Consider the following 25394-nt stretch of genomic DNA (forward strand, 5'->3'; position numbering starts at 1 on the left):
TTGCAAATTAGAAACAAATGATAATGCTGGACGTAAGCTTAATCTAATTATACAAGACAAACTTTAATTAAACATTTGAATTTCTCAGCTACACCTGCAGAAAACCAAAGCAATACTGATGGAATGCAAGGAATTATCCTGGCAGTCTCACAAATTTCTTCTCCCAGCTGCTTTGTGCAGTTTCCATTGATACCTCTCTGTTTGAGACATCTTCCACAGTCTCAGAGAACAGAAATGTTAATTTTAATTATCCATTTCTTTACCACCCCTGTGCTCATATACAGTGATATCCTTTTTGGATATGCTTTTAAAAGCATATCCATATGGATATGCTAGAAATTAAGAACAAGAATGGAGACTGGAGCCTTGCAGCTCCTTAAGGTGTCTGTAACATTCCAAGACAACTTCAGAATGGTCAGCATAACAAGAAGCAGAAAGTTTTCTCATTTTCTCACTTGAAAATGAAATGCTAGCAGACATGCAAACAAAAACAAAAAACAAAAAGATGGGAGAAGGAATGGATGTAACAACAAAAAATTAAACTTACAAGGTTTAATTATAAAACACAAAGGTTTATTGAAGAGGCATCACACACAAAAAAAAGGTGAAATGGAAACCTCAAACCCCATTAAAATTTAACAGCAAAATTTCCTGAGATTTCATTAGAGAGATTCTGAATCATATTCTATGAATCATGGAGGATAACAGTAGCAAAACAGATAACATAGAACATAATGCCACTGGTTTGTAGCCACGAGGTTAAATACATGGAACGAAAAGATGTAAAAACTCTGTGGTAAATCTCTGCTGGCCAACAACTTTGCAAAAACTTCTTGTCCTTTTCAGTCCAGCAATGTGATAAACACATTGTAAGCAAACTTAAAATGAGTTCAGGGCAGTAGAGATGTTAATCTCATAAGAAAAACTGCAGTAGAAGTTAGAATTTTACATAAGCTGTGACCTCCACAGACTCCTCATTTGCATTCCCTAATCAGAGATGCAATTATCTTGCATGATATATTTACCAATTACCAGATACGCGTGTTGCAGATTTCACTGCTCCAAGATCATGACTTCAGAAGGCAGTAAGATACTCCTCCAAATCTTACCTGTCTGTCAAGCTTCTGCTGACGCAGGTTGCTCCCCTCATCATCCAGAACACTGTAAAGACAAGTACATAATTAGAACAGATTTATCACTCAAAATAAACACCAAACAGCAATCACTGAAGCCAAGTGCCACAAAAGCTACTTATGTAAAACTTCTACTGTGCTCCATGGAAGTTTGCCTGTCTCAACTCGCAAAAGCCGGCTTAAGAGAATTTAAATGCAGTCTGTGAAAGACTGGAAAACTCTGGTTCACATAAACTTTAATAAAAAGTTTATATCAACCAGATCACAAAGAAATGCAAACTCTACGGTCTACAGCTTGTTTTCTTCTCCACCATCTTCTAATGAAAATATCAATGTAAACAGCAATGGGATTTGACGGAAAATTTGCATGTAAGCCATATACAAAGTAATGAATGTTAGGAACTCAGCAGTATGCAAAATCATCTTAGAAAAATTAACCATCCAGACTTTGCAAACTGAACACCAGAATTTATTTCCGAATACCTGAAGTCACACTTACTGACATGCTGTTCAATCCTTAGAGACTGGCAAGACAAATAGCATGGTGCCACTGATGTATTTCTTTCTGCTAATTGTTAGTAGTTGGGAGATTAGCTCCAGCACTTTCAATTGTTTTCATTAATTAGATGTTAAAACTAATGGTATTGCAATCAGAAAACTATTCTTATGAGGTATTTGATCAAAAGTCTGACTATACTTCTTTTCTAGAGAATAAAGGTCTCCATTGTAAGAACATTATGGTTAAACTCTGAATGCAGATCATTAAGTCTTTTAAATTGTAATATATCACCTACAAGGAATACTCTGCTACAGAAATAGCCTCTTACAAGCAGAATCCATTTCCTCTTACAGCACTTAAAAAAAAAAAATAATAAAGAGATTAGCCCCATTTCTATAATCACTCTTAACTATTAAAGAGATAAAAAGAAATCCAGGACAAATGAACCTGCGTTCTGACATATATAAAGCCAAATTATATTACAATGGAAATAGCAAAGGGGACTTCCCATTATGCATTAATACATACTCCTTAGGAGAAAAATCAACCTAGTAGTAGAGCTTAAAAAGACATACAGATGGTCATCTTACCAACACCAGCTTCATCAAGATCTGCAATTAAGTACTACTGGTAGTATCAGCCTTTAAAATTTACACAATTCTTAATTCTTACCAAGACTGACATTCCAAGAACTGAAACTATGTTGTACAAGAACCTGAGGAAGGAAATAATGCAGTCTCTTGTAGACACAATGCATTATTCATAATTAAAAAAAAAAAAAAAATTCTTCTGCTTTATACCAAGCATTCTTAATCAGATAAATTACAGAAACAAGTTACAAGAAGGCACATATTCCTCTACAGTACACAATATCTGCTTATCCAGAGGTGTTTTAGTACAACCACAATACATATTGGCTGCACTAATACCCAGTGAGATACCTTCGAACTAACAATTGAGTAAAAGATACCAAGAAGAAACTTTTGGGCTTAATGGACTGAACAAATCCTTCTCATTTAAGATAATGCTAGAGAAAAAGACAAAAACATGTAATGATGATAGCACAGATCCTAAGAACTGCAGAGGCAGCAATGCATGTGCAGCTGTAATAGAGAGTTCAAGAGCCAATATTGCTCCACTTCACCAGTCATTTGCAGAGCTAAGGAGAAAACTCTGATCTCTTCTTTCATATTCTGCTTTATAAAGCAGACTGTGCTGACGCCCTCAGATTTGTTAAATGAGATATTTATACACTTCTCAGACATTCCATAAAGCATCAGTTCAGTAGTCATCTTTACGTGCATATAATGGTTTCGGTACTATGCTGGATCAGCTTTAATTCCAAATTCTCTATCACAGACAAGGTGTATGGGCACTCAGGATGTCTGTAGCTTCCTCTGCTTTCCTATATCATATCCTGATGTACCACACTGTGTAGAACAAGGGAGAAGGGAAATCTCCTCAGACTTGCTTTAAGCCCCACAAGGGTCTCCCTGGGAAGACACAACAAGCTGACCTCAGACCAACTAAACAAGCACAGCTCCACAGGTCTCCTTACTCACAGCTTAACTTAGACACAGGTGTTTAAGTAGCACCACAGCAAATATCAGGCAGAGGAAGAGTGTGATTTGCATTGATTCAGCATTCCAGGAACGCAAAGCAACTGTATCAGACATGCTGAAGGACTACTAAGAAAACGAATCTCCATCTAAAAGCTGTGGATATCATAACATGAAAACACCCTTCCATATTGCCCTTTTACTGCAAGACGTTGGTAAGTGAATAAGTATAATCAAAGCTGACAGCAAGAGCATCATGCCTTGATACCCACCTGCAAATGCCTTCTGCAGCTTCCAAGTCTTTCTTTCCGTGACTTTGTATTTTATCAAGTTCTGGGTTGTTTCCCGCAATCTTTTTGTAAATGTGCACTTGCCCTTGCTGCAGTATCTAAGCTGAAATGCTCAACACTAAAACTGAACTCCAGCTTTCTTCACAGACATCAAGGTTCAGCAGAATACAGTTCATCAATTCTCTCACCTTTCAGATGGATGGAATTGTATTAGAATGCTTTACTGCCATCAGACAGCCACAGCACTCTTCTGAGTCCATCACAGTGTAGACAGGGTCTTAAAAGTAATCCAATTACCACCAGTTATATTTTAACAATTACCAATGCCACAACCACTGAAAAGCTGTGACTTTGTCCTTTCTTGATGCTCATGCAAGCCTAGAGAAGAAAAGGATCCAATGTAGCCTGTATATTCTTCTGATATAATAGCAAAATGCTGTGGTCTGAGACCGTACTCTTTGTTGTTATTTTCTATGAGACCTTGGAACTGTTGATTAACAGCCAGTAATTCACATACCCTGAATTTCAATGGAAGAACTCTCCTCAGACTGGGTGACTTCCAAGATTTACCATAAAGGAACATCAGGCTTTGGTAAAGAAAGAAATAAATAAATAAACAAAAGATTTGTTTCTGGAGCAATGCCTTCAAGCCCTCACTTTTGCTGCCTTAAAAACAACTGCAGCAGACCCTGAGATGCAAATGTGTCTGCATCTGGTACTCCTTGCACTCTGGTGGGTATTCCAGACTCCAAGAGCTGAAATACAGCAGATTTGCCCTTTCATTTCTTTGGAATAGATGAAAGTCTAGGAGTAGCAGCAGAGTCTTTACTCTTCCTGAAAAGAGCAGAAACCAATTGCTTTTTCCCTTGGAAGAAGGGAAGAGAAACAGTACTTCTGTAGCATAAGCCGTGTGCAAGGAGACCCAGACCATCTTACCTAGATTCAGAAGCAGCAAAGATTTTGTTGTTCCATAGTCAAAATAAGTGACATGGACACAGACTGAAGTCCCAGAACAGTAGAAAAACCAAAGCTGTAACATGGCAGGATCACTACAGGAAATAATCTCGTAGAGAATGAGGCTGTTAGAACAATTCTGCCTACATGCTTGGTGAGATGCTAGAAAATCCCAGTAGCAGCATGAAACTCAATCAGTCTTAATTAGGAAATATACTTTATAGCTCATGAAAATTAAATTACTGAAGAGAATACATACATGTGAGCAATTTGTGCTGAAGCATCCTGAAGATCCAGCAAGCTGCACTTTCCCTTCTATTTGACCAATTATCATGTATTCACCTAACAACTTGGCCATGGCTTAAACAACATTTGTAAGGAAGAGTGATTTTACACTGTGTATTATATTAAAAACAGTATTCCAGCTTTGCAGCAATACATTCTATTCCAAATTCAGTTAACAAATCATAGCTTGTATATATTTCCTTGTAGATAACGATTCAGAGAAGACTCATCCATCTATATTCAAACTCAAGCTACTTACCCTTGAGAACTTACTGGATGTTGGGCTTAAGAAGTTTGCAAGATTACAGCTATATATTATAGAGATTCAAGTTGAAAGTGTGGTCCAAGATCCATAAAACAGATAGCAATATTTTCAAATTTTATACATGGCATTTGATTCAAACATCCCCCATCCTGTTTTCTAAAGGGAACTATAAATGAAATATCACCTTGTCAAAGCATTACTTTTTAACACACTTTTTAAACCAAAATCTATTTTACTGAGACAGTTACAACATAAAATTCAATTTACACAAAAATAAACAGGCTTCCTAAAGCACTGCATATCATAACAAAGACAAAAATGTAAGAACTCAGTTTATCTTAGTATCCCAAGCTCTTCATAATCTGTTTTCCTTAAAAATCTTTTGGAAAGAAACTCCAGAAGTTTTAAGGACAAAAGCTTACCATTAAGCTTTTAAACCATTTAAACCATTATGTGAAGCTCCTCAATTTGCTTGCTATATTTTCCTTTAACTTCACATTGCTTGATTTCAATTTAAGTAAAATAGGAAAAGCCTTAATCCAAATACATTTAACAGAGAGCAACTCAACTTCTTTCACTGAATGTGCAAACTGCTCACATTTCAGTAAGCCACTGCAAGCAAAAAGAACAAACAAGAGATGTTTTTAATTAAAATCTGCAGTATGTATGTAGTCATTAATTTATTTACTTCTTTTTTTAGAAGAAGTCTGACACTGTAATGCAGATGTTGCTTCTGCCAAAGGAAGTAATGTTTTCTTTCTTCCTGACGCTGCCTTACAGAGAAGGATTTTCCAAGACAGAGGTCTGAAATCATATCTCTGCAGTTCAGCACTTAACTGTAATGAGAAAAGTTCCTGTATTAACAAATATTCATACGACTACTAAACTTTCATATACTGTTTCAAAGTGTCACCCATGCATTTTCTTTTACTGCTTGTTCATGACAATACTTTGCTAACAGCAGCACTACAAAACTCCATGTGAAATCAGGGACCTTCGTACAAGCAAGATATGCATACACAGTCAGGGAGAACTCCTGAAACAAACAGTTGAGCTTATAAAGAGTTAAGAGTTTGGATAACGGGGTAATAGTAGCCCATGTACAATACTAAACTATACTGCAGTCTTGCAGCGAAGAAACCCAATATGTTGCTGTGTCAAGTGAAGTAGGTTATGGGATGTTATAGAATAAGGCTGACTCAGAAGTACATGAATGGGTGTAATGTGCCTTTTGAACATTACATAGTCTCTGCAGACATGAAGTTAAAGCATGCAGAGAAACAGCACTTGACTTACAAGATACCATCTGTCACGTTCAGCTGATTACACTTCTCTGTAATCTCCATGCTTCCATAAGATCACAGTAGTTCAATAAAATCCAACTACTCTGGATAATGTTACTGTCCAGAAATGCTCCTGTACATGTCCACCAACGTGGCCAAGGAACCTGCAGACACAAGTCATGCTGCAAAGGGAATGGCATACAGGTTCTTCAAACCACTGACATTCCACGAGTTCCCCACTAGCAAGCCAGCAAACTATAAAACCCCAACACCTGCAAGCCCACATAAAATGAGATCTGTTCTCCCTTGTATGCTGCATGTTGAATTGTCCAGACATCTCTTACTGCACATTAAATACTTGGAATAGAACTACATATGTGCTACAGAACAATATTATAACAGACACACATCCTAACCAAAGACTTATTAAAAACAAAAACAACACCATCCTGAAACTCTGTAAGGTTTCCTCTAGCTAAGAATAATAAAGGTTTTCTGACCCCAAAGTGGCTGCTCAATCATCTGATCTAGAATGGAACCTTCAACTACTATCACTGTGATAAAATAAGCCCCTTCTTTCCTGGGCCATATAAACATGCAAAAGAGAAAAAGGGACAGGAGTATGGATATGTTTTTTTATTAGAATTACCAGCACTGAATCACTCACAAAACACAAGAAGATGCAGAGTGGCAATGTTTCAAATGATAGCAAAAGTAATGCCTGCAGGGCAGATGGCTGAAAGCAGAAATTGAATTTGTAGTTGCACAAATAATCACAGAACCAAATGCTTTATTTTCTGTTCTAATCCTGTCTAGCACACTAATTTCCTAATTAAAAATCAGTAAATGAATGAGACCTTTCTGAACTGCTGGTCCTGTTAGGGTTATCTAAATGTTCGTGGTACATTAAGATCTACAGCACTTAATTCTGTTTATCCAACAGTTCTGTTTTGGGGATTTAAAAAGAACAAAAAACTTTTTAGCATCCTTTTTTTTTTTTTTCTTCTTCCCAGCAAAACAACATAGAACACACAACACAAGAAACAACATCTGTGTCAAAGCCCTCGATCTGAGAAGGAACAACCACTGAGACAACACAAGCTGGGGACTGTCTGCCTGCATGGGGCTGGGGGTCTTTGTAGACAGCTGGACACAACTAGAAAATTAATTATCTAAACATTTCATTAGGGAAGGGAAGGGAAGGGAAGGGAAGGGAAGGGAAGGGAAGGGAAGGGAAGGGAAGGGAAGGGAAGGGAAGGGAAGGGAAGGGAAGGGAAGGGAAGGGAAGGGAAGGGAAGGGAAGGGAAGGGAAGGGAAGGGAAGGGAAGGGAAGGGAAGGGAAGGGAAGGGAAGGGAAGGGAAGGGAAGGGAAGGGAAGGGAAGGGAAGGGAAGGGAAGGGAAGGGAAGGGAAGGGAAGGGAAGGGAAGGGAAGGGAAGATCACCAGTCAGATAAATACATATTGGAAGAAGCGTATATTACAGGAGATAAATATATATACATATAACTAAGCCTTGGCCAAAGGCACCATGCCCAACATTATCTGAGCGCTGCAGAAAACAGCAAGAGATCTACAATGCTGTAGATATTGCTTTGTATTAATGAGATCTGATTTGGGATCAATCAGAAAAGTATTAAACTTCCAAGTACAAAACTGCAGTCCCTGGGAAAAAGAAGCTATAGCTTAGAGTTTAAAATGACTAGGCTGACAGCCTTCACTAAGGATGCTAAGAAGCCAGGAACTGATCTAACAAGAGTAAAGCCATAAATACTCCCTAAAGCACGTTGTATGTTTTAAATAACACAAACTACAGGGTTGCCTCTATTGTCCTGGAAAGATCAGTTGAAAAAGTATTTGTACACTCATTCTCTGCAATTTTGAAGACATGATAGGATAGCGCACAGCTGTAAATTGCTGGTAATGAAAAGAACACCTAAGGGAAGAGTGGATGGCTGGGTTACTTTAAAATAATACTAGTTCCTGGAGTGCTTAATGAGGAAAACAATAATCCCAATCACGTTCTGCAGGATGCAGTAAGAACTTTGTGCAGTAAGCAAGTAAACACAGGTACAAATATGCAGAATGAGGTATCTGAGGCAACTCATTAATGCAGCAGCTTCCTAACATCTCCCACTGCCTACCTATGCATATAGAACAAGAAAAAGGTACAGATGTATTTATCAGATTTCTAAAGGCACAGAAAAATAAATTGTCAATTTATTGAAAGTGTAAAGGGGAAAGAGGCAAGCTAGTTGTTCTTAGCTGCTCTAACAACCAAAACTAAAGAAAAATGCATCAAGAATTACAGCTCTGATACAACGTGTTTAGTGCAGAGAAACCGCCAGGCTCCTTTTTCCTTAGAATCATAGAATCACCAAGGTTGGAAAAGACCTAAAAGATCACCCAGTCCAACCGTTCACCTATTCCCAATGGCTCCCACTAAACCATGTCCCTCAACACAACATCCAGCCTTTCCTTGAACACCCCCAGGCTCGGTGACTCCACCACCTCCCTGGGCATCCATTCCAGTGCCTGACCACCCTTTCCGAAAAGTAATACTTCCTCATGTCCAGCCTGAATCTCCCCTGCCGTAGCTTGAAACCATTCCCCCTGGTCCTATCACTGATGACACGAGAGAAGAGGCCGACCCCCAGCTCACTACCACCTCCCTTCAGGAAGTTATAGAGAGCAATGAGGTCTCCCCTGAGCCTCCTCTTCTCCAGGCTGAACATTCCCAGCTCCTTCAGCCTCTCCTCATATGGCCTGTGTTCCAGACCCCTCACCAGCTTTGTTGCCCTCCTTTGAACACGTTCCAGGGCCTCAATATCTTTCTTGCAGTGAGGGGCCCAAAACTGGACACAGCACTTGAGGTGCGGCCTCACCAGTGCTGAATATAGGGGAACAATCACCTCTCTGCTCCTGCTTGCAACACTGTTTCTGATGCAAGCCAGGATGCCATTGGCCTTCTTGGCCACCTGGGCACACTGTCGGCTCATGTTCAGCCGAGCATCAATCAATACCCCCAGGTCCATTTCCTCTATGCAGTCCTCCAGCCACACCGCCCCAAGCCTGTAGCGTCACCTGGGGTTGTTGTAGCCGAAGTGCAGGACCCGGCATTTGGCCTTGTTGAAACTCATCCTATTGGCTTCAGCCCAGCTCTCCAGCCTGTCCAGATCCCTCTGTTAGGGCCTCGCTACCCTTGTTACCTTGTTACAGGTGCTGTAACAGTTTCTATAGATCAGAGTTTCTGAGGGAATACATGCAATCTGAAGATAAAACACTAACTCCGAGACACAGTACTTCCTCACTTTTTCCCAACTGGAACTGTAGAAGGCAAGTGTTGTTTTTTGTTGTTGTTGTTTTTGTTCTGTTTTGTTTGGTTTGGTTTTTTCCCATTTAGGTTTGAGTTAATTCTCTGTAATTAACCTCAGCAAAAATAGAAAAGCCTGCCAAAACTGGACCATTTTTCTAATGGAAGAATGAGTTCATCAGATCCTGGTGCCTGAGCACGTACATATTCCAAGATTTGTAAGATATCATTGGCTGGCAAAAGTACTGAGCACCACCCAGTTTAGGTTTATGTACACAACAGTGGAAACAAACTCCTTATTTCTAATAGCAGTCTATGCAGATGAGGGCATTCAATACAGCCTGAGCAACATATTTGAGCCCTGATCCTGAACCATGTTAATTCAGTCTCATGAAAGTGCTCCCATTAATTTCCCACATGCAGCATGAAAAGCTGCATGTGTATAAACATAAGGCTTCATAAGGCTGGGATTTTGACTTATAATGAAGAACTACTGGAGACAGAAAACTGTTTTGCACTGTGTGCACATACAGTCTTCTCACAAAGGAACACTCTTTTCTGACGGTCCTCCAGGTATTAATGCAATCATAGAAAAGAAAAACAACACACAGTAATAAGATTTTGAGTGTTGACTATCCCCCCTCCCCTGCCTTCTTTTTTGAATTATTCTAAATGAGACAGAAGTATTCACTTCTGCCTAAAACATTACAATGTCAATAGCATTCAGAGACAATTTCGAAAGAAATGAAACATGCAATCTTTTCTAATTTTTGATACATGAACCAGCGTGCTGGAAACCATTCAAAGATTCTCATGCAAACAAGGAGGCTCATCAGTGAGCAGATGAATTAAACTCCTGAGCTGACCCATTTTTTTTGCCCTCCACTCAGGAATTCTTATACTTGGAGAACTGGAAGGGGTTCACAAAAACACCCTGCCTGCAAGATAACCAGATAGAAAGTGGAATTAAATGTAAAACAGAAAACTGTTGAACTACAGTATGGTCAATAAAATAAGTGTCCCTTATTAGATTTTTTGGGTCTTTAAGATGATTAAGAAATTGTGTTCCACAACTTCAGCCAACAGGCACCAGATATGCCTTTCACCTTGGAAATCAAGCATCAAAGAATAGTCTCAGCATTCCCACCCAGCATATCCCTTTTTGCCATACACTAGCTCAGGCTACCCACTCTGGCCTCCAGGGATCCACTGCTCCTCTGGGCAGCCTGTTCCAGTGTCTCATCACCCTCTAAGTAAAGAATTTCCTCATCTAAGTCTCTCCTCTTTTAATTTAAAACCATTCCCTCCCTGTCCTATAACTGTTGTGCTAAAGAGTAACTTTTTTTTTTTCTTTTTTTTTTTTTTTTTAAATAAGCCCCCCATAAGTTGTGGAAGGCTGCAATGAGTTCTCGCCTGAGGTTTCTCTTCTCTCAACAAACCCAGCTCCTTTAGCCTGTCTCCATAGGAGAGGTGCTCCAGCCCTTTGTTCATCTTTGTGACCTCCTCTGGACCCACTCCAACAGTTCCATGTTTTTCTTGTACTAGGAGCCCCAGGCCTCTTTTCTTCAGGAGAGAAGAGCAGAGAGGGACAATCTTCTCCTTCTCCCTGCTGGTCACCCCTCTTCTGATGCAGCTCATGATACAACTGGCCTTCCAGACTGCAAGCACACTGCTGGCTCACATCAAGTCTTTCTCCACCACGCTGTACTCAATGAGTTCCTCTCCCAGACTGCACTCATGCCTGGGATTGCCCCAACCCCAGTGCAACACACTGGGCTTGCTACTGTTGAGCCTCACTTGGTTCACGTGGGCTCACTTCTCAAATTTGTCCAGGTTCCTCTGGACAGCATCTCTTCCTTCTATCATATCAACTGCAACAACTCAGCTTCGTGTCCTCAGCAAACTTGCTCAAAGTGCACTCAAACCTGTCATCTAGAGGGCTGACAAAGATGTTAAAGAGCACTAGCCCCAAGGTGGAACCCTGGAGGATAACACTTGTCACCAACCTTCGCCTGGACAGAGAGCCACTGAGCACAACCCTCCTGCCAATTCAATATCCACTGAATACTCCAGTCTTCAAATCAACCTCTGTCCAGTTTAGAGATGCAATGTGGGACCAAATCAAATGTCTCAAAGAAGTCCAGGTAGATGATATCAGTCATTCTTGCCCTGCTGATCGATGCCATCACTCCAAAACAGAAGGCCACTAAATTAGTCAAGCATGATCTGCACTTGGTCAAGCTGTGATCTCAGATCACCTCCTTGTCTTGCACGTGTGTAACGTTGCTTCCAGAAGGATCTGTTCCATGATCTTCTGAGACATCATCTTTGATTTTCATAAATTTTATCTGTGCTCACAAAAGTGAGTTCACATACCTAATTTGGTGGATCAGCTTTAAATACTCCAAAGGAATTGAACAAATTTTAAATAGATCAAATATTTGCTAGTTGGAGTAATGTTTTCTTTATTTCTATCTTTGTTATGAATCAGAAGACGACTGACTGTACTTTGTGATCATTTTTGTTAACAGAATTCTGAGGCACCTAAGAAATTGTACTGAAGAGAACAAAATTAAGAAGAAAAAGCAATCCTGAGTTCTTGTTCAACCCTACAGGATGATAACAGTTCTCAACAAGATCATTTAAATTTCCCACTCCTGTCACCAAAACTTTGTGACAAAAAATACAACCTAAAAAGTACTTTTTCATTCAGAAAATTGCAATAGTTAATGGAAATCTAAACTATATGTATAAAATCTAGAAAACTACTACTGCCTTTTTAAGACACTTTGGAAAACTACCATCATTCACTGGTATGACTCAAATATTGCACTCTTTCACAGACGGGCAGTTAACTGATACAGCAATCTTTCAAGACAAAATTTTGCACTGCAACACAAATGAAGAATATGCAAGAAAATATGTGCTACCAGCAAAAACTGTGGGACAGACTGTGGCAGGAAGTTAGTCTGAGTGATACTGTGTGATGCTTTCCATAGGTCCCCCCAAGCGATGTATTTCAGACTCCAGAACATCATTTTCACTCTCTGATACACGCACATTGCTTAGCTTCAGAGTTCTGATACTGCATGGATTGAGAAAACTCGTTACTGCTGGGCATTAATATTGCTGTTGGAGTCAGAGCTACAAATGGCTGTGTGTGCTCGTATTTACAAAAGAAACACTCACTTCTATGTAAAATTCTGATCACCAAAAACTGGCTGATAAGAAATTCTTCACTTTTATCTTTGTTTTGTAAACCATGTGTCAAATATTCATCAGTTCCAACACTTACAAACCAAGGAAGAGGGGAAAACAAGAGAAAACGAGCAAGATGTTTTTTTCTGATCGTTTCCAAGATTTGCACATACACTCACATGCAAAAAGAGTAGGCATTTCCTTAAAATAAGACATTGCAAAATAATTTCATTTAAAATGGTGAGTCCAACTTAGTTGTTTGTTGGGTTTTTTTAAATAAATGAAGAAAGAGCTATCACATAAATCACCAACACACTTCATCAGTCCTTTAACGCTACACATTTTCAGAGAAATTTCACCTGCCAAAAACATAAAGGAAACAATATCAGCATGATATCCAAGGAATTAAGCATCAATTCTCATTAAAGTTGTGCCATTAATCCCCACACACAGTGTACTGAAAACTCACGCTCATATGATATATTTCTAGATACTGGTAGAAATTACAGTTCTCCAGAATCAGATTATAATTACATAGGACTGCAAATTGTACATTTGTCAGTTCCTAGAAACAAAGTGGAGAGCAAAATCTGCAGTTTCAATGAGTGTTTTCATGCTAAATACAGATACTGAAAGCACTGCTGTGCATTTACCAGTTTGACAAAAATTCTTCCCCTTGCCTTTTTCTTCTCTTGTCAGTGAGATGAGGGCATGTTACGAAACCACAGAAAGACAACTAAGTTTGTTAGTCAGAAATAACATAGGAAGATCTACTGATATTTTTCTTAATACACGGAACAAAGAAATTCTCTTTTTTAAAGCCTAGTTCAGACATGCAGAAGATGGGGTGTCACTGAGTTTGGGTTTCCTTGTTTCTTATTCCCTTTCATGTTGTTGTTTGGATTTTTTTTTTTTTTTTTTTTTAATAAATAATAGTCCTACACTGAACTTCAACCTGTGGATTCAGACAGGAAACAGACCTTAAGCAAATCATCAGTACTCAATTATGCCGTGAGAAGCACTGTTTCTTAAGTGTTTACATCTTGCTTCAAGATAAAAGAATAACTAGAATCAAGTTGTTTTGCAAATGGCACTTTCTACACATTTAGAATAAAGTGCAAAGTGTTTCCCAGCCCAAATATTTTAATTAAGAAGAAATTCATATAGAACCATCGCTACTTCTAATCTTAGAAACAGCATAGCTGTAGAGAGAGATCAGGTCTACAAGCCTTGCTCTTTGTAGCAAATTTGGTTAAGTGTGACAGACACGGGTCCTGAGGTAATTCAAGATAGGACAGGTATTGGATATTGTGTTTTCCATTTTTCAACAAAGGAAACAAGTGTAATTGCATTTGCTCCAGTGTGTCATTTAAAAAGCCTAGAGATAAACCATCTTTGGTTTTGTGTAACTAAACAGATAGCAGCCAAAGCAGATCAGATTAACTGATTAAGAAAGACGATGTTGACAAACAGAACAGCAAAGTCTCACGGTGTTTTTTTGTGGATACCAAAAGGACAGTAAAATACACACATGCAAGCTGTTTTAAGCTTGTGTTTAAACTGTTGAAAGCAAGCAGTGGAAGAATAAGACAAAGAGTTTTTGATGAACAAAGACGCTCCGGTACAATGAAATCAGCTGCGAAGCATTGCAGGCAAAGGCTTCTCACCGTCCTTTTCATATATATATTTTTTAATATGTGACCGAAGTTGCCATTTTAATTACTCCACTTCACCCACTATAATGTATAATGTTGGCAACAATTATAACAAAAGCAGTCTCCCCTGGGGACCAAAGCACCATGCAGAGCCTTGTAAGCAAACACTGCTCAGCTTGGGCAACATGTTCAGTTCAGTGTGTGCAAAATGCAGACAGAAATATGATTACCAGATTTGTTGCTGGTTTCTTCAACAGGAAGCAAATCACGCCATGCAAGTAGAATTACATTCAAAACATTCAGTTGTTTGAGCAGTATTCAGGTTTTCTCCTGTTTCCTGTGAAAAATAGGTCTCCCTGCACATAGCAGGGGGGTTGAAATTAGATGATCATTGTGGTCCTTTTTAACCCAGGTCATTCTATGATTTTATGATTTGGCATAAAGGCAGAAGGCAGTGAGCAAGTGCATCTCTGCAAGTTTTAGGAAGAACTCTCATTTCACAGTGGTTCTGCAATAGAATTTGATCAGACATTCAAAATTCCAGCTTTTTCACTAACAGTTCTCCACCTGTCCATCAAGATTTATGTCTCTTTCCTTAAGGAAGTAAGGCATGCACTCATCATGTGTATTTTTTTTTTCTCCAGCTGATTAATTTCCACTGAAATTAAAGAGGGGCATAGCCTACAAAAGCACCGTGTCCAACAGGTCTCATGAAAAGAATGGTGGCTAAGCAGAGCCAGAGACTTCCAATAGCCTCAACGGCTTCAACTCAACAGTATTAGTAATGAGAACTAACACAGAGGGACATTATGAACAACAGCTAGAGTAATCCTGCCTTCAGAAGTTGTGTTGATCCTCAGACTACCTGATACACGCAGAAGACTCCTTCCAACCCAAACACATGATAAAAACATCCTGCATTTCATTTGTTCCTGTCTGCACATGCATAATCCTCATAATCCTCACTTGGACAAAAACAAAAGCAATAAAAAAGATAATCCGCTTTAGAAGCAAGAAGGAAGGAGAAGATAAATGAAATATAATTCCTTTCCTGATCTTGCTGCTGATCTCTCATCCTGGAAAATCCACACTGCTCTATGTGCAGGATCCCCATCCATAACGCAGGTAACGTGCCTCTGCCTTTGCACCATGTTCCAGAACAACACCCAAAATGCCAGCTGTGAAGGCGGACAAGGGACAGGGGGATTACTGCAGCACTTGTCACAACGCACCCGGGTTGCTGAGGCACTGCCACACTGAGCTCACAAGCTACAGCCACACCAAAATCCACCGGGTGCAGGCCAGCAAGAGGTGGCAACTGTGGGAAAAATCAGCACGCACGTGTACTCTGAGACAGGGGAAGCTCTATCTGGCGTAGATGGAGAGGCCTTTTTCACTGTATCAGATGTAATTAAACCACTTCTGGCACTGAGGGAGGATATTTCTAAATGCATTTCAATAAGGCAGAAAGGATCATTTTAAATATCAGACCACAAATAGATAAATAAACAAGTGAAAAAAAGGCTCATCAGTACTTTTCAGCTCCTCTCACATATGTATGAAGGTATATCTCCTGATTTCTTGATGGAACACAACTTGCCCACTGCACAAAAACGCTGAATCAATGTAGTATGTGATTTCTCTTACTTGCACGTTTTTCATTCATAACCAGAGTTTGTATTTTTTTGAGGATTGAAGGTTGTTAGGTGAGCCATTCAGCTTGCAGGATCACCCATCCAACATCATTCAGCTTTGCTGTGTCAGATGCTGATAGCTGTATCTCCTCCAGTTTTCAGGATCCAGCACAGTATGATGCACAGTTCAGCCCAGGAGTTACGGAAAGAAAGCTAGCTGGCACAAGCAAGCCAGCAATGCATAGGCAGCAACAGCTTCCTCTGTGTGACCCTTCAGAAGTGTCTGCCGTCCTGGGGTAGCACTGTACTGTTACCAGCACTCATGCTGTTAGCTTTACCTGCAGCAAAGTGGGAGAACGCTGTGCGTACAAGCCCTACAACAACAGCGCCCGGGGTGGTGATCAGTGACTGCCTGTTTGCATGGCTGAAGCCATGCACGTCTGCAAACCATGCAGCCCCCCAGGGAACATCTGCTCTCCCCTGTGTCCATGTGCTGACAGAAGGACCTCTATTTGAACCTAAAATCTGTTTCAGAAATGAGTACGGTGAGAGTTCCTGAACGCGAGAACAGACCTGAAATATCGATCTGCTTTATGATTATTAAAAGGTTATTAGAAGATTATTAAAATATAACTGTAAAAGATATGGAAGATTATAAGGAAACACAGCCACTGAATTTCTGACTCAATCCATACTATGTCCAGACATTACCCCAGAGGCACATATATGGCCCTCCCCAAAAACAGTGCCAGATATTTGACAGTCCAGGCTACAGACCCAATTTCCATGTACAAAAGGGGAAAAAAAACAAAATGGAAACAAGATGAACAAATTTCCTTATTGAGTATCACTGGGATACAGAGGTAGGCATATTGTGATGTAAAAAGAAAACAAATACTTTTCATTTAACCAAATAATCAACTTGGAGAATGACTCCTGGTAAATCAATCATTGTTCATTGTAGACCTACTTTAACGGAGTGAAAATAGAAAGAATAAGGAAACAACATCACATCCATTTTGATGGAAAAATAGATAGGAGTCATCAAGTACAAAGTGAAAAGTAAAATCTTACACGACTTCCTCCTTCTAATTGCTATTTACTGCATTATGCACTGATGTTAAGCATCGTTAATCCAAGCACTTGACCATAGCAAATGCAATACCTCAGAGCTGGCTGTAAACTAAAATCCTTGCACTGAATTTTCATTCCAATGCACAGAGAATTAGTTTGAGAGCTCCTAGCACTGTTCATTGGGTATATTTATGTTTCACTGTGTAATGCAGTAAAAACTTCCATGTCTCCACTGCATCTTAAGTTTAACTTTTTCAGATGGGAACAAGTTATTCTTGCAAAACAACACATAATGTCTGCAACGTGCTATAAGCTGTTTTTTGAATTTTTGACTAAGCATCTCAGTAGTCATTCTCCTCTCTTCTCTATCCATCACAGTTAGCATTTTCAACAGAAGCTTCACGTTATCAAAGAGGCTAGTGATCAGGAAATGAAAGGAGCAGAGAATCAGAGCCATCTCAGCACTCGTGAAAATCCACTCATAAACTCTTCAGCACTTACCATGTATTACTACTCTCCATCCCTTGCAAGCCTACAACAGACCGATGCTAAACCCCAATGCTAGAAACACAACTCTTCTATTTCAAAAAGTTTATAGTTTAGCAGAATTCAGCAGGTTATTGGAGTTTTGTTATTGCTAATATTAGTTCAGTGCAATAATGGCTTTCAGAGATTATAACTTGTTAATTTTATTTCCAGTTTTCTAAGCAATAAAACCTCTCATGGCAACTCCAGAATTCAGTAGGTTTTTGTCCAGAAGGCTTTGAAAGATGAATGCCAGTTCACCAAATCTGTATCCTGTAAACTCCACGACCTCCAGAGTTTGTGGGCAAAATTTCTGAGGCAAAAAATGGAAGAACAGACTAAACCTGCAGCAAGAAATAACTTGAAAGTCCAGGCCCTCATCCAGAGCATTAGAAATACCTTCCTAATGAAGGAAACACCCCAGGCAGGGACTTGAACTTGCACATCCCACTCTCCAGGCAATGCAAACATCGGTATCACATGTTTCCAATAGAGTAATATTGGAAATCACTCTGACACTGGATGCACAGAATGGAAGAACTCTTTTTCCCTTCCAGTACTATTTAGCACAACCTCTATTTTGCAAAGCCTCACAAACAGTGCTTTAAATTTAAAACAAACAGCAAAAAGTGAAGCAAAATCAGAATCAAAACCGGAAGGAAAAAGGGAAAGAAGGGAGAAAGGAAGAACCATATTTAAACCAAAGTAAGTAAGCCTATGTTTCCTATCTGTGTCAATAGTGCCAGAGTACTTCTCTATATCATTTAGTAGCCCAGATTTAAAAAGCACCTTCCAGGATGTCTCAAACAAGAAGCAGTGCCATGATATTAGACTTTTTTTGCACTGATTTGATGGCTCAGTTTCTCTAAGCACAAACATAGCATTCTGTAATTAATATAACTATAGCTGATATATCCAAGAATTAACTTCATAATTTAGAAAGCCAGAGCTAGAGTAGGTAGGGAATGATAAGTCAAAAATTAACATTTTAACATGAAAACAGCCAATCAATTTTAAATTAACAGTTACATCTACATTATAAACTCTGTTGTAGTAGATACTGAACTAGCTGTAAACAACCTAACACACATGCTGGGAACAGTTTACAGTAATCCATAGCTCATCACAGATGGAACTGCCTCGTTCCTCAAAGGAGTAAATCCCTTCTGCATGTTTGACGTCGTATGGCTTTCAATATCCGTGGCAGCTCACATGCAGCTTGCCCAAGTGCCTCTCTACTGCACTGCAGTATGCAGCATGGACATACCAAAGACATCAAACACAGAAGGAAAGAATTTAACCGCTTCTCCACCGACCAAAGCTACTGAGTTCTCCATGTCTAAATCTTTGCACAGATTAAATGATGTGCAGATGCATCCCAGCTCTACTTGAAGGACAAGCAATAAAACAAAACCAGTGTCATTCAAGGGCAAGCTCAACGACTCTCTCCTGTACTCCACTTTTTAAATCTGCAGCCACAGCCAGTAAAGAGATTTAAAATTCAGGATCTTTGAATAATCAGTTGTCAGCTTCTGACTCACTGGTATGCACAGACATCTTTAATGTTACCTAACACTGCTCTACAGATGCAGTGCCCCAAAAGATGTATTATCTCCCCACATCCCTAACCTAAAATTGAGACAGGCATGTGAGATTTCACACTATCCCTAGGTCTGGAAAAGCTTATTTAAAGGAAAATCATTCTCCTGGCTTGAGTCTTGGCATTTATATCAGCCAGAATTGGTGGGATGCTTTCCAAGGTACACTGAGCGTCTTAGTTTCTGACTTGCTACTCAACCCAACCTACGAAGTTAATTCAAGTCATCATCCAGACAAGTTATCTGTTACATTCTACAGTACATCCAACACTTTCCCCAAATTTGTGGAAGAGAGAATTGCAACACCTTGCAGTATACTTTTTATTACTGTAGTCAATTGAAAATGCTGCTGGACTACTAGTATGAATTAGCAACGAATTACTCTAGAAATAAGTGAGATCAATTTTCCTTGCACTTCTTGACATAACACAGATACCAAGAGTGGAAACACTTAGCCTTCAGCTTCATTCATTCTGCTTTCAAATCGATAGCATATCTGAAAGACAAACCTGTTTTATTGCTTTCCCTAAACATGGATCAAATACTGTATTTCACTTGCAAATACAATTTCCAACTTATACATCTTTGAAGTTAATCAAGGTATTTCCTCACCTCATAATTCCTCACCTGCAGGTAGTTAGAACTGTGATTACACTTAAAATCACCAGTAAAATCTTCATCCTGTGATTTCATTAGCTATGTCAAATGAGTTATATTAATTATGAATTAAAATATTCGGAGTTGCATCTCAAAAGGAACCATGAGATATCCACTAAAATCTGCAGTTCGAGGCTAAATTTTGGTAAACTCAGAACTCAAGACAAAACTCAACTTCATGAAAGAATGACTTGGTCACTTGAGTTGTCAGAGTCAGCATCCAAGATCTGCATAGTTCTTGTGCTGGTAGAAGCAGTGACCTTTTCATGCTCTATATAGCCTTCTCTGGGAGAGCTTTATCTACTTAAGTCACTATTCTCTTCCTTCTTATTTTCTCAAGATCAGAACAGACAAAAGCAGCTGATGATCATACATCTGTATGAAAAATGAGAGCAGTAATTACGCCAATGGTGACCCCAATCTTTTTGCACATACATCATGTCCTTCCCTTGCACCTGCCTTCTACACTGACAATTCTTCAGACTGAAGACTCACTTGCTGTACATCTGCATAATATTACCGAGATCCATAAGATAACAGAGCCTGGAGAGATGCCATATTCTCAGCTGAGAGCCCTCTGGGCTTGCTGGCATTATCCTGTTACTGTGTCATAGAAGAGGCTGCAGAAGGTGAGAGAACAATTCTTCAGCTCCCCACGGCCACCTGTTTGTCTGAGACAGACCATCATATAGCACACAGCAACAAATTCAAGGGAAGATATTTAGAGAGATCTTCTGCAGATACCATATAGAGGGCAAGACAGAATTCTATCATCATGAATAAGCCGAAACAAGAAAAAAGGAAACAAAAAAGAAGTGAGCACAACAAGGTGTAGGGAAAAAATGGCAAAAAGAGGTCTGTTCATAAAGAGAAACAATAGAAAGAAGAAAATGATTGGAAAATAAGCCATCAGTATGAGGGGAAGAGCAATGAGGAGGAAGTGTGAAAAGAATCCAGCTCTCTGGAACAGCAATTTTTAGTTACTAATAGAAAGTGCCATCTTCCAGAAAAGCTGCTGCTTACATGTCTAAATGCAAGCAGCTTTAAAGGGAAGTCCAAAAAGCCTCAGGCATAAGAGTCTAAATCGTCTGACTCGGTGAGCTGCAAGAGGAGATATAACATTTCATAGCCATTTTCCGTCTGCAATCCAAATCTGGCACAGATGGCTTGCAAATGATTGTCACTGCCAGAAATCTGCAAATGATTGTCACTACCAGAGGCCCATTGGCCTGTTATGAAATGAGTTTTACTCTCAATCTGGATATCGACACTGTAAACGTAGCCAGAGGTCAAAACATTATAGGACAGCTGGGGAGCCACTGTCTATCACACAGTGCAGAGCACACCCTAGGAGAGATGGAAAAGCCCCCTCAGTCTCACCGTCCAACTGAAATCCCCCTTTAGCACACTGACAGGATGAGTGTTTCGCTCCCAGCTCAGTCCCTGATCTCCCTTGAGCCTTGTCCCATTTCCACTTCAGCCAATTCCCTACAACTTCCACTGGTCTTTTTATTTCCCTCACTGGCAAAACCGAAGTGATACTTTATTATCCTCTCCTCTTTTCCACCCAGTTGATTTCAGCTATCAGAATCAGGGTAGCAATCGCTGCTGACAACATGCTTGTACAGCTCCTTACCTTGACACTGGGCCTAACAGGGCTTTGACCTCAACTGGAGGCTCTGTGCAGTATTATGGTTATATCCTATATCAGAGCACAGACCCCCAGCTCTGTCTTAAATGTCTTAACAGCACACAACTAGGCTACTTTTATACAGCTCGAAAACGTGAGGCAAGACAGCCTAATTCAGAGCAGAGCAGACACATGCTCTCTGTACCCTCTTCTTTAGAAAAAACAGCTCTCATAAATTATCAATGCCATTCCCCATGGGAGGCAGCTGAGAGCTCGCCTGCATTGAGATGCACTCGCAATCACAAACTGCACCTCGCAGAGAGGGTGAGCACCTCACCTGTGCTGCTGCCCTCACAGTACTGATGCTTTCAGATAGATATTATAGCAAATAAACACATAGCAACAAGCGTGGGGCACCCTTCATCTTCAAGCACATCCCTGTTCCAGAACTTGTTTATACATCACGCTTTCAGAAGCCTTCTTAGCTGCTTTAATTGCCATGATTCATGAATTTACAGCACAGCTCTGCTCCAACACAATTCTCATCCAACTGTAATCCTTCACCTTGCAAATAAATAAGTAGTGACTGTTTATAGCTTCAATTTCTAAGCACAAGCTTAAAACTTCAAAGTGAATTCCTAAAAGCTACAAAGAAAATGAGCATAATAAAAAAAGGTCACGAAAGAAATCATGTACATAACTATTATCACCCTGTAAACTCAAATCTCCTCAACCTATGACTACTAGTGTTTCAAAAGCAGAATACAGAAAAGAAGGAGAAGGTATACAGAGCAAAGTATCCAAACCACAACCTACGTTCCATAAATAAAATGAACCTTTCATCCACCTCAGCTTGAAAAAGCCAGCATTGACACAGAATGAATCAGTTAACATTTTTTATTAATTCACCTACAATGTTCTCAGCATCTTCAGGATGGAAATGCAATCTGCATTCCAAGAGGCGTACACCCGGCTGCTCCCTCACGTTGCGCATTTCACTTCCACAAAATGGTATTCTGACCTAATTTACTAATAAAACTTTCTCAAACGTGATGCCAGCCACATACACGTTCAGATTCCCATTTCCCAGATGAATGCATTTCGGAGATCCTGGAAGATATTTTAAATGAGCACATTCCACAAGATTTGCAAAGACCTACTTTGAACTCTGGAGTTAGCTCCCTGTAAACCAAAAAATGAGTCAACTCCTTTGGGAGAGTGCAAATCACAGCAGAGGTTTAAAGCAGGCCGTTTCAGAGCAGGAGGGAGGCTTCTTTGCCCTGCGACTTGGGAGGCTTTTAGCAGTTACTAACCATAAGTGTACAGTCAACACTTGTGAAGAACATTACACTAGAAAACATGTGAGTGTTGTCACATCAGTGTTTCTCTGAATATCTACTGCATCTACTCTGCTGGCTTCTTTAACTGCACAGTATGCAGTGATGCTTTAGGAAATAAAGATGCTTTATTTCCTACCTCAAAGCCTTCGCTACAAAACCCCTGAGTGAACTTTCGGCCCCAGCCTCTGCAGAGCCTTGAATATGGTGGGAGAACAGGGGCACAGTTACGGGAAGAGTCGTGAGCAGCTGTTCTTGTGGTATTTTTCCCGTCATTACAACGGCTTCAAATTGCATCAGAAATCACCAGCTAGTCATTTTTGGAAGCTTATTGCCAATGCCTTACATCTTTTTAAAACACAGGCTCTGAAAAAGCCATGGGAGCAAACGGCAACATTCTTGGGTTCGCTGCAGTTTTCTTTCTTTCCCATTCCTCTGTCATGAGGATCATGAGCACAGGTTAAACCAACAGAGCTCCACTTTGGCACCCATTGTTCTTTTTTTCCTCTCCGTCTCAGGGAGCGATTTACATGTGTCACATTGCATCAGCAGTCACACACCTTCACTAGAAAAACTGCCGCTCAGTGTGGGGCCGATTGACCCACAGAACAGCTGCCTTTAGCATGAAGTGCACAGTGTAATTCTTTTTGAACTTAGGATTCTCTAGAACAACTAACTAAATCGCTGTCTGTTCCCACAACCCACGGGGCAACGTGAAAATTCCGTGTTACAAAGAAATGAATGAAGCAAGCACGCCGTGCTGCGTTACGAGGGACACCTTTTTAAGGCGCGCACGATTCCTTTTGCGATAGTTTGAGAAGACTCTAACTCTCTCAACGAAGCCGCAACGCGGTCAGCCCGAACAGCGCTCGGGGTTTTACCGCACAGATCCCCGCCTCGAGCTCGGCAGCCCCGGCCCAGGACCGAGCTATATCCCCTACTCCAGCAACGACCGGAGCGCTGGGGCGATGCGGGCGGCGATAGCGCTCCTCCCGCCCGGCCCGGCTCCCGCTGACGCACGGGGCTCCCGGGCAGCGGCCGCGGCGGCTCCGGTAGCTTATGGCAACGACGGAGCCAATGGCGGCCGCCCGCCGGGCGCTGCCATGGCGATCCCGCCGCTCGCCACGGCCGCTCCGAGGGACGGAAGGGGACCCTACGGCCACGGAGCGAGCGGGGCCGGCGGAGGTGCGCCGCCCGCCCGCTTCGGGCGGTTCTCCCCCGGGAGCGGCCCCGAACTTGACGACGCGGGACCGGACCCGAGTTCGCAGGCGGGACCGGGCCCGCCCTCCCTCTCGCGGCCGTCCCGGAGCGGCCGTCCCGCGGGACCCTCCCAGCCGCGGGGGCCGCCCCTACCTGTAGGGGATCCAGTCCGCCTGGTGCCTCGAAGTCATCTCTCGCCGGCGACGCTGCCCGGAGCCGAGGAAGGGTTGGCGGCTGCCGCTGCCCGAGTCGGAGCCCGCCGCGGCGCGGGCAGCATCCTCCGTCCGAGGCGGGGGCGGACGGGCGCCGCTTATCCCGGCGGCGGCCGCGGAAACATCCCCCCGGGGAGGGCTCCCCGCGGCGGGCCGGGCTGCATGGGGAGGGGGCGGCCGGGGGCGGCCAGGGGCAGCGGGAGGCGGCTCCCGGCCCTTCCTCCCCGCCCGGAGCGCCGGCTGAGACGGGCGCCGGAGCGGGGGGGGGGGGGAGGAGGGAAGGCGAGGGAAGGGGCGGAGGAAGGGCCGGCGGCGGGCAGGGAAACGCAGGGCGGCCGCGCCGCGTCCCCGCCACCGCTATCCGCCCGCCCCCCGACTGCCGCCGCGCTGAGGCATCGCCCGGCCGAGGCGGGCCGCCCTCCGCGCCGGGCCCGCCCCTGCCCCGTCAGCCGCGCCGCCACTGACTCACGGCCGGCGCCCGCCACGACACTGGGCATGTGCGGGGCGGCGGCGTGAGGCACGCGGCCGTGAATGGGGTGCGCGGAGCCCTGCCTGAGCTCCGCATCTGTCAGCTGAGCCCTGCTGGCAGAGCCTGCCAGCCCGGCGCGTCGGCCCAAAATGGCTGAGGAGGGAACCGGGTGGAGAGCCGGGCGCCTCGCGGCTGCTCTCCTCCCTTCGCTCCGCTGCTGGCTGTGCCCTTACAGAAACTGCACCCGAGTTTGGTGCGGCTCCCTGGGTGCCTCGGAAGGGCAAAGAGAGGAGAACCTCAGTGAGACCACGGCCAGAAAACCAAGAGGCATCCGTAGGATGCTTAGCAGGCAACAGAAGCGGTGCTTTGTCATTTAGTCTCCTGAGCTTTTGGAAAGTTATTTTGTCTGAAAGTCAGAGACAGGAATTAAACTTTTCCCAGAGGTCTAAATGAGATCTGCCGGTAAGAAAGAATTCTCGCATCGATGTGGATAAGATGATTCACTACTTCTTGACCAGTGCTGAACACCGGCTTTGGCAGATCTCAGCTCCCATCGGGTACAGCCTGCTAATGTAAAACAACGGCCTTCAGTGCTACCAACCAAAGTGCCCATCTCTCAGTGCCACG

At 42.0% G+C, this 25394-nt stretch overlaps 1 protein-coding gene across 3 annotated transcripts in view; it reads right to left on the minus strand.

Annotated features, from left to right (window-relative positions):
* TUB (TUB bipartite transcription factor) overlaps nucleotides 1-25394 on the minus strand; it is a 124135-nt gene that overhangs the window by 35873 nt on the left and 62868 nt on the right. For all 3 annotated transcript variants that reach the window (XM_052693446.1, XM_052693447.1, XM_052693448.1), the window contains exon 2: nucleotides 1110-1161. In XM_052693446.1, coding sequence (XP_052549406.1) covers nucleotides 1110-1161 — 52 coding nt within the window. The remainder of the gene's footprint in view (nucleotides 1-1109; nucleotides 1162-25394) is intronic.

The sequence above is a fragment of the Tympanuchus pallidicinctus genome, unplaced genomic scaffold, assembly GCF_026119805.1.
Source record: "Tympanuchus pallidicinctus isolate F22 unplaced genomic scaffold, pur_lepc_1.0 scaffold3, whole genome shotgun sequence".
NCBI lineage: Eukaryota > Metazoa > Chordata > Aves > Galliformes > Phasianidae > Tympanuchus > Tympanuchus pallidicinctus.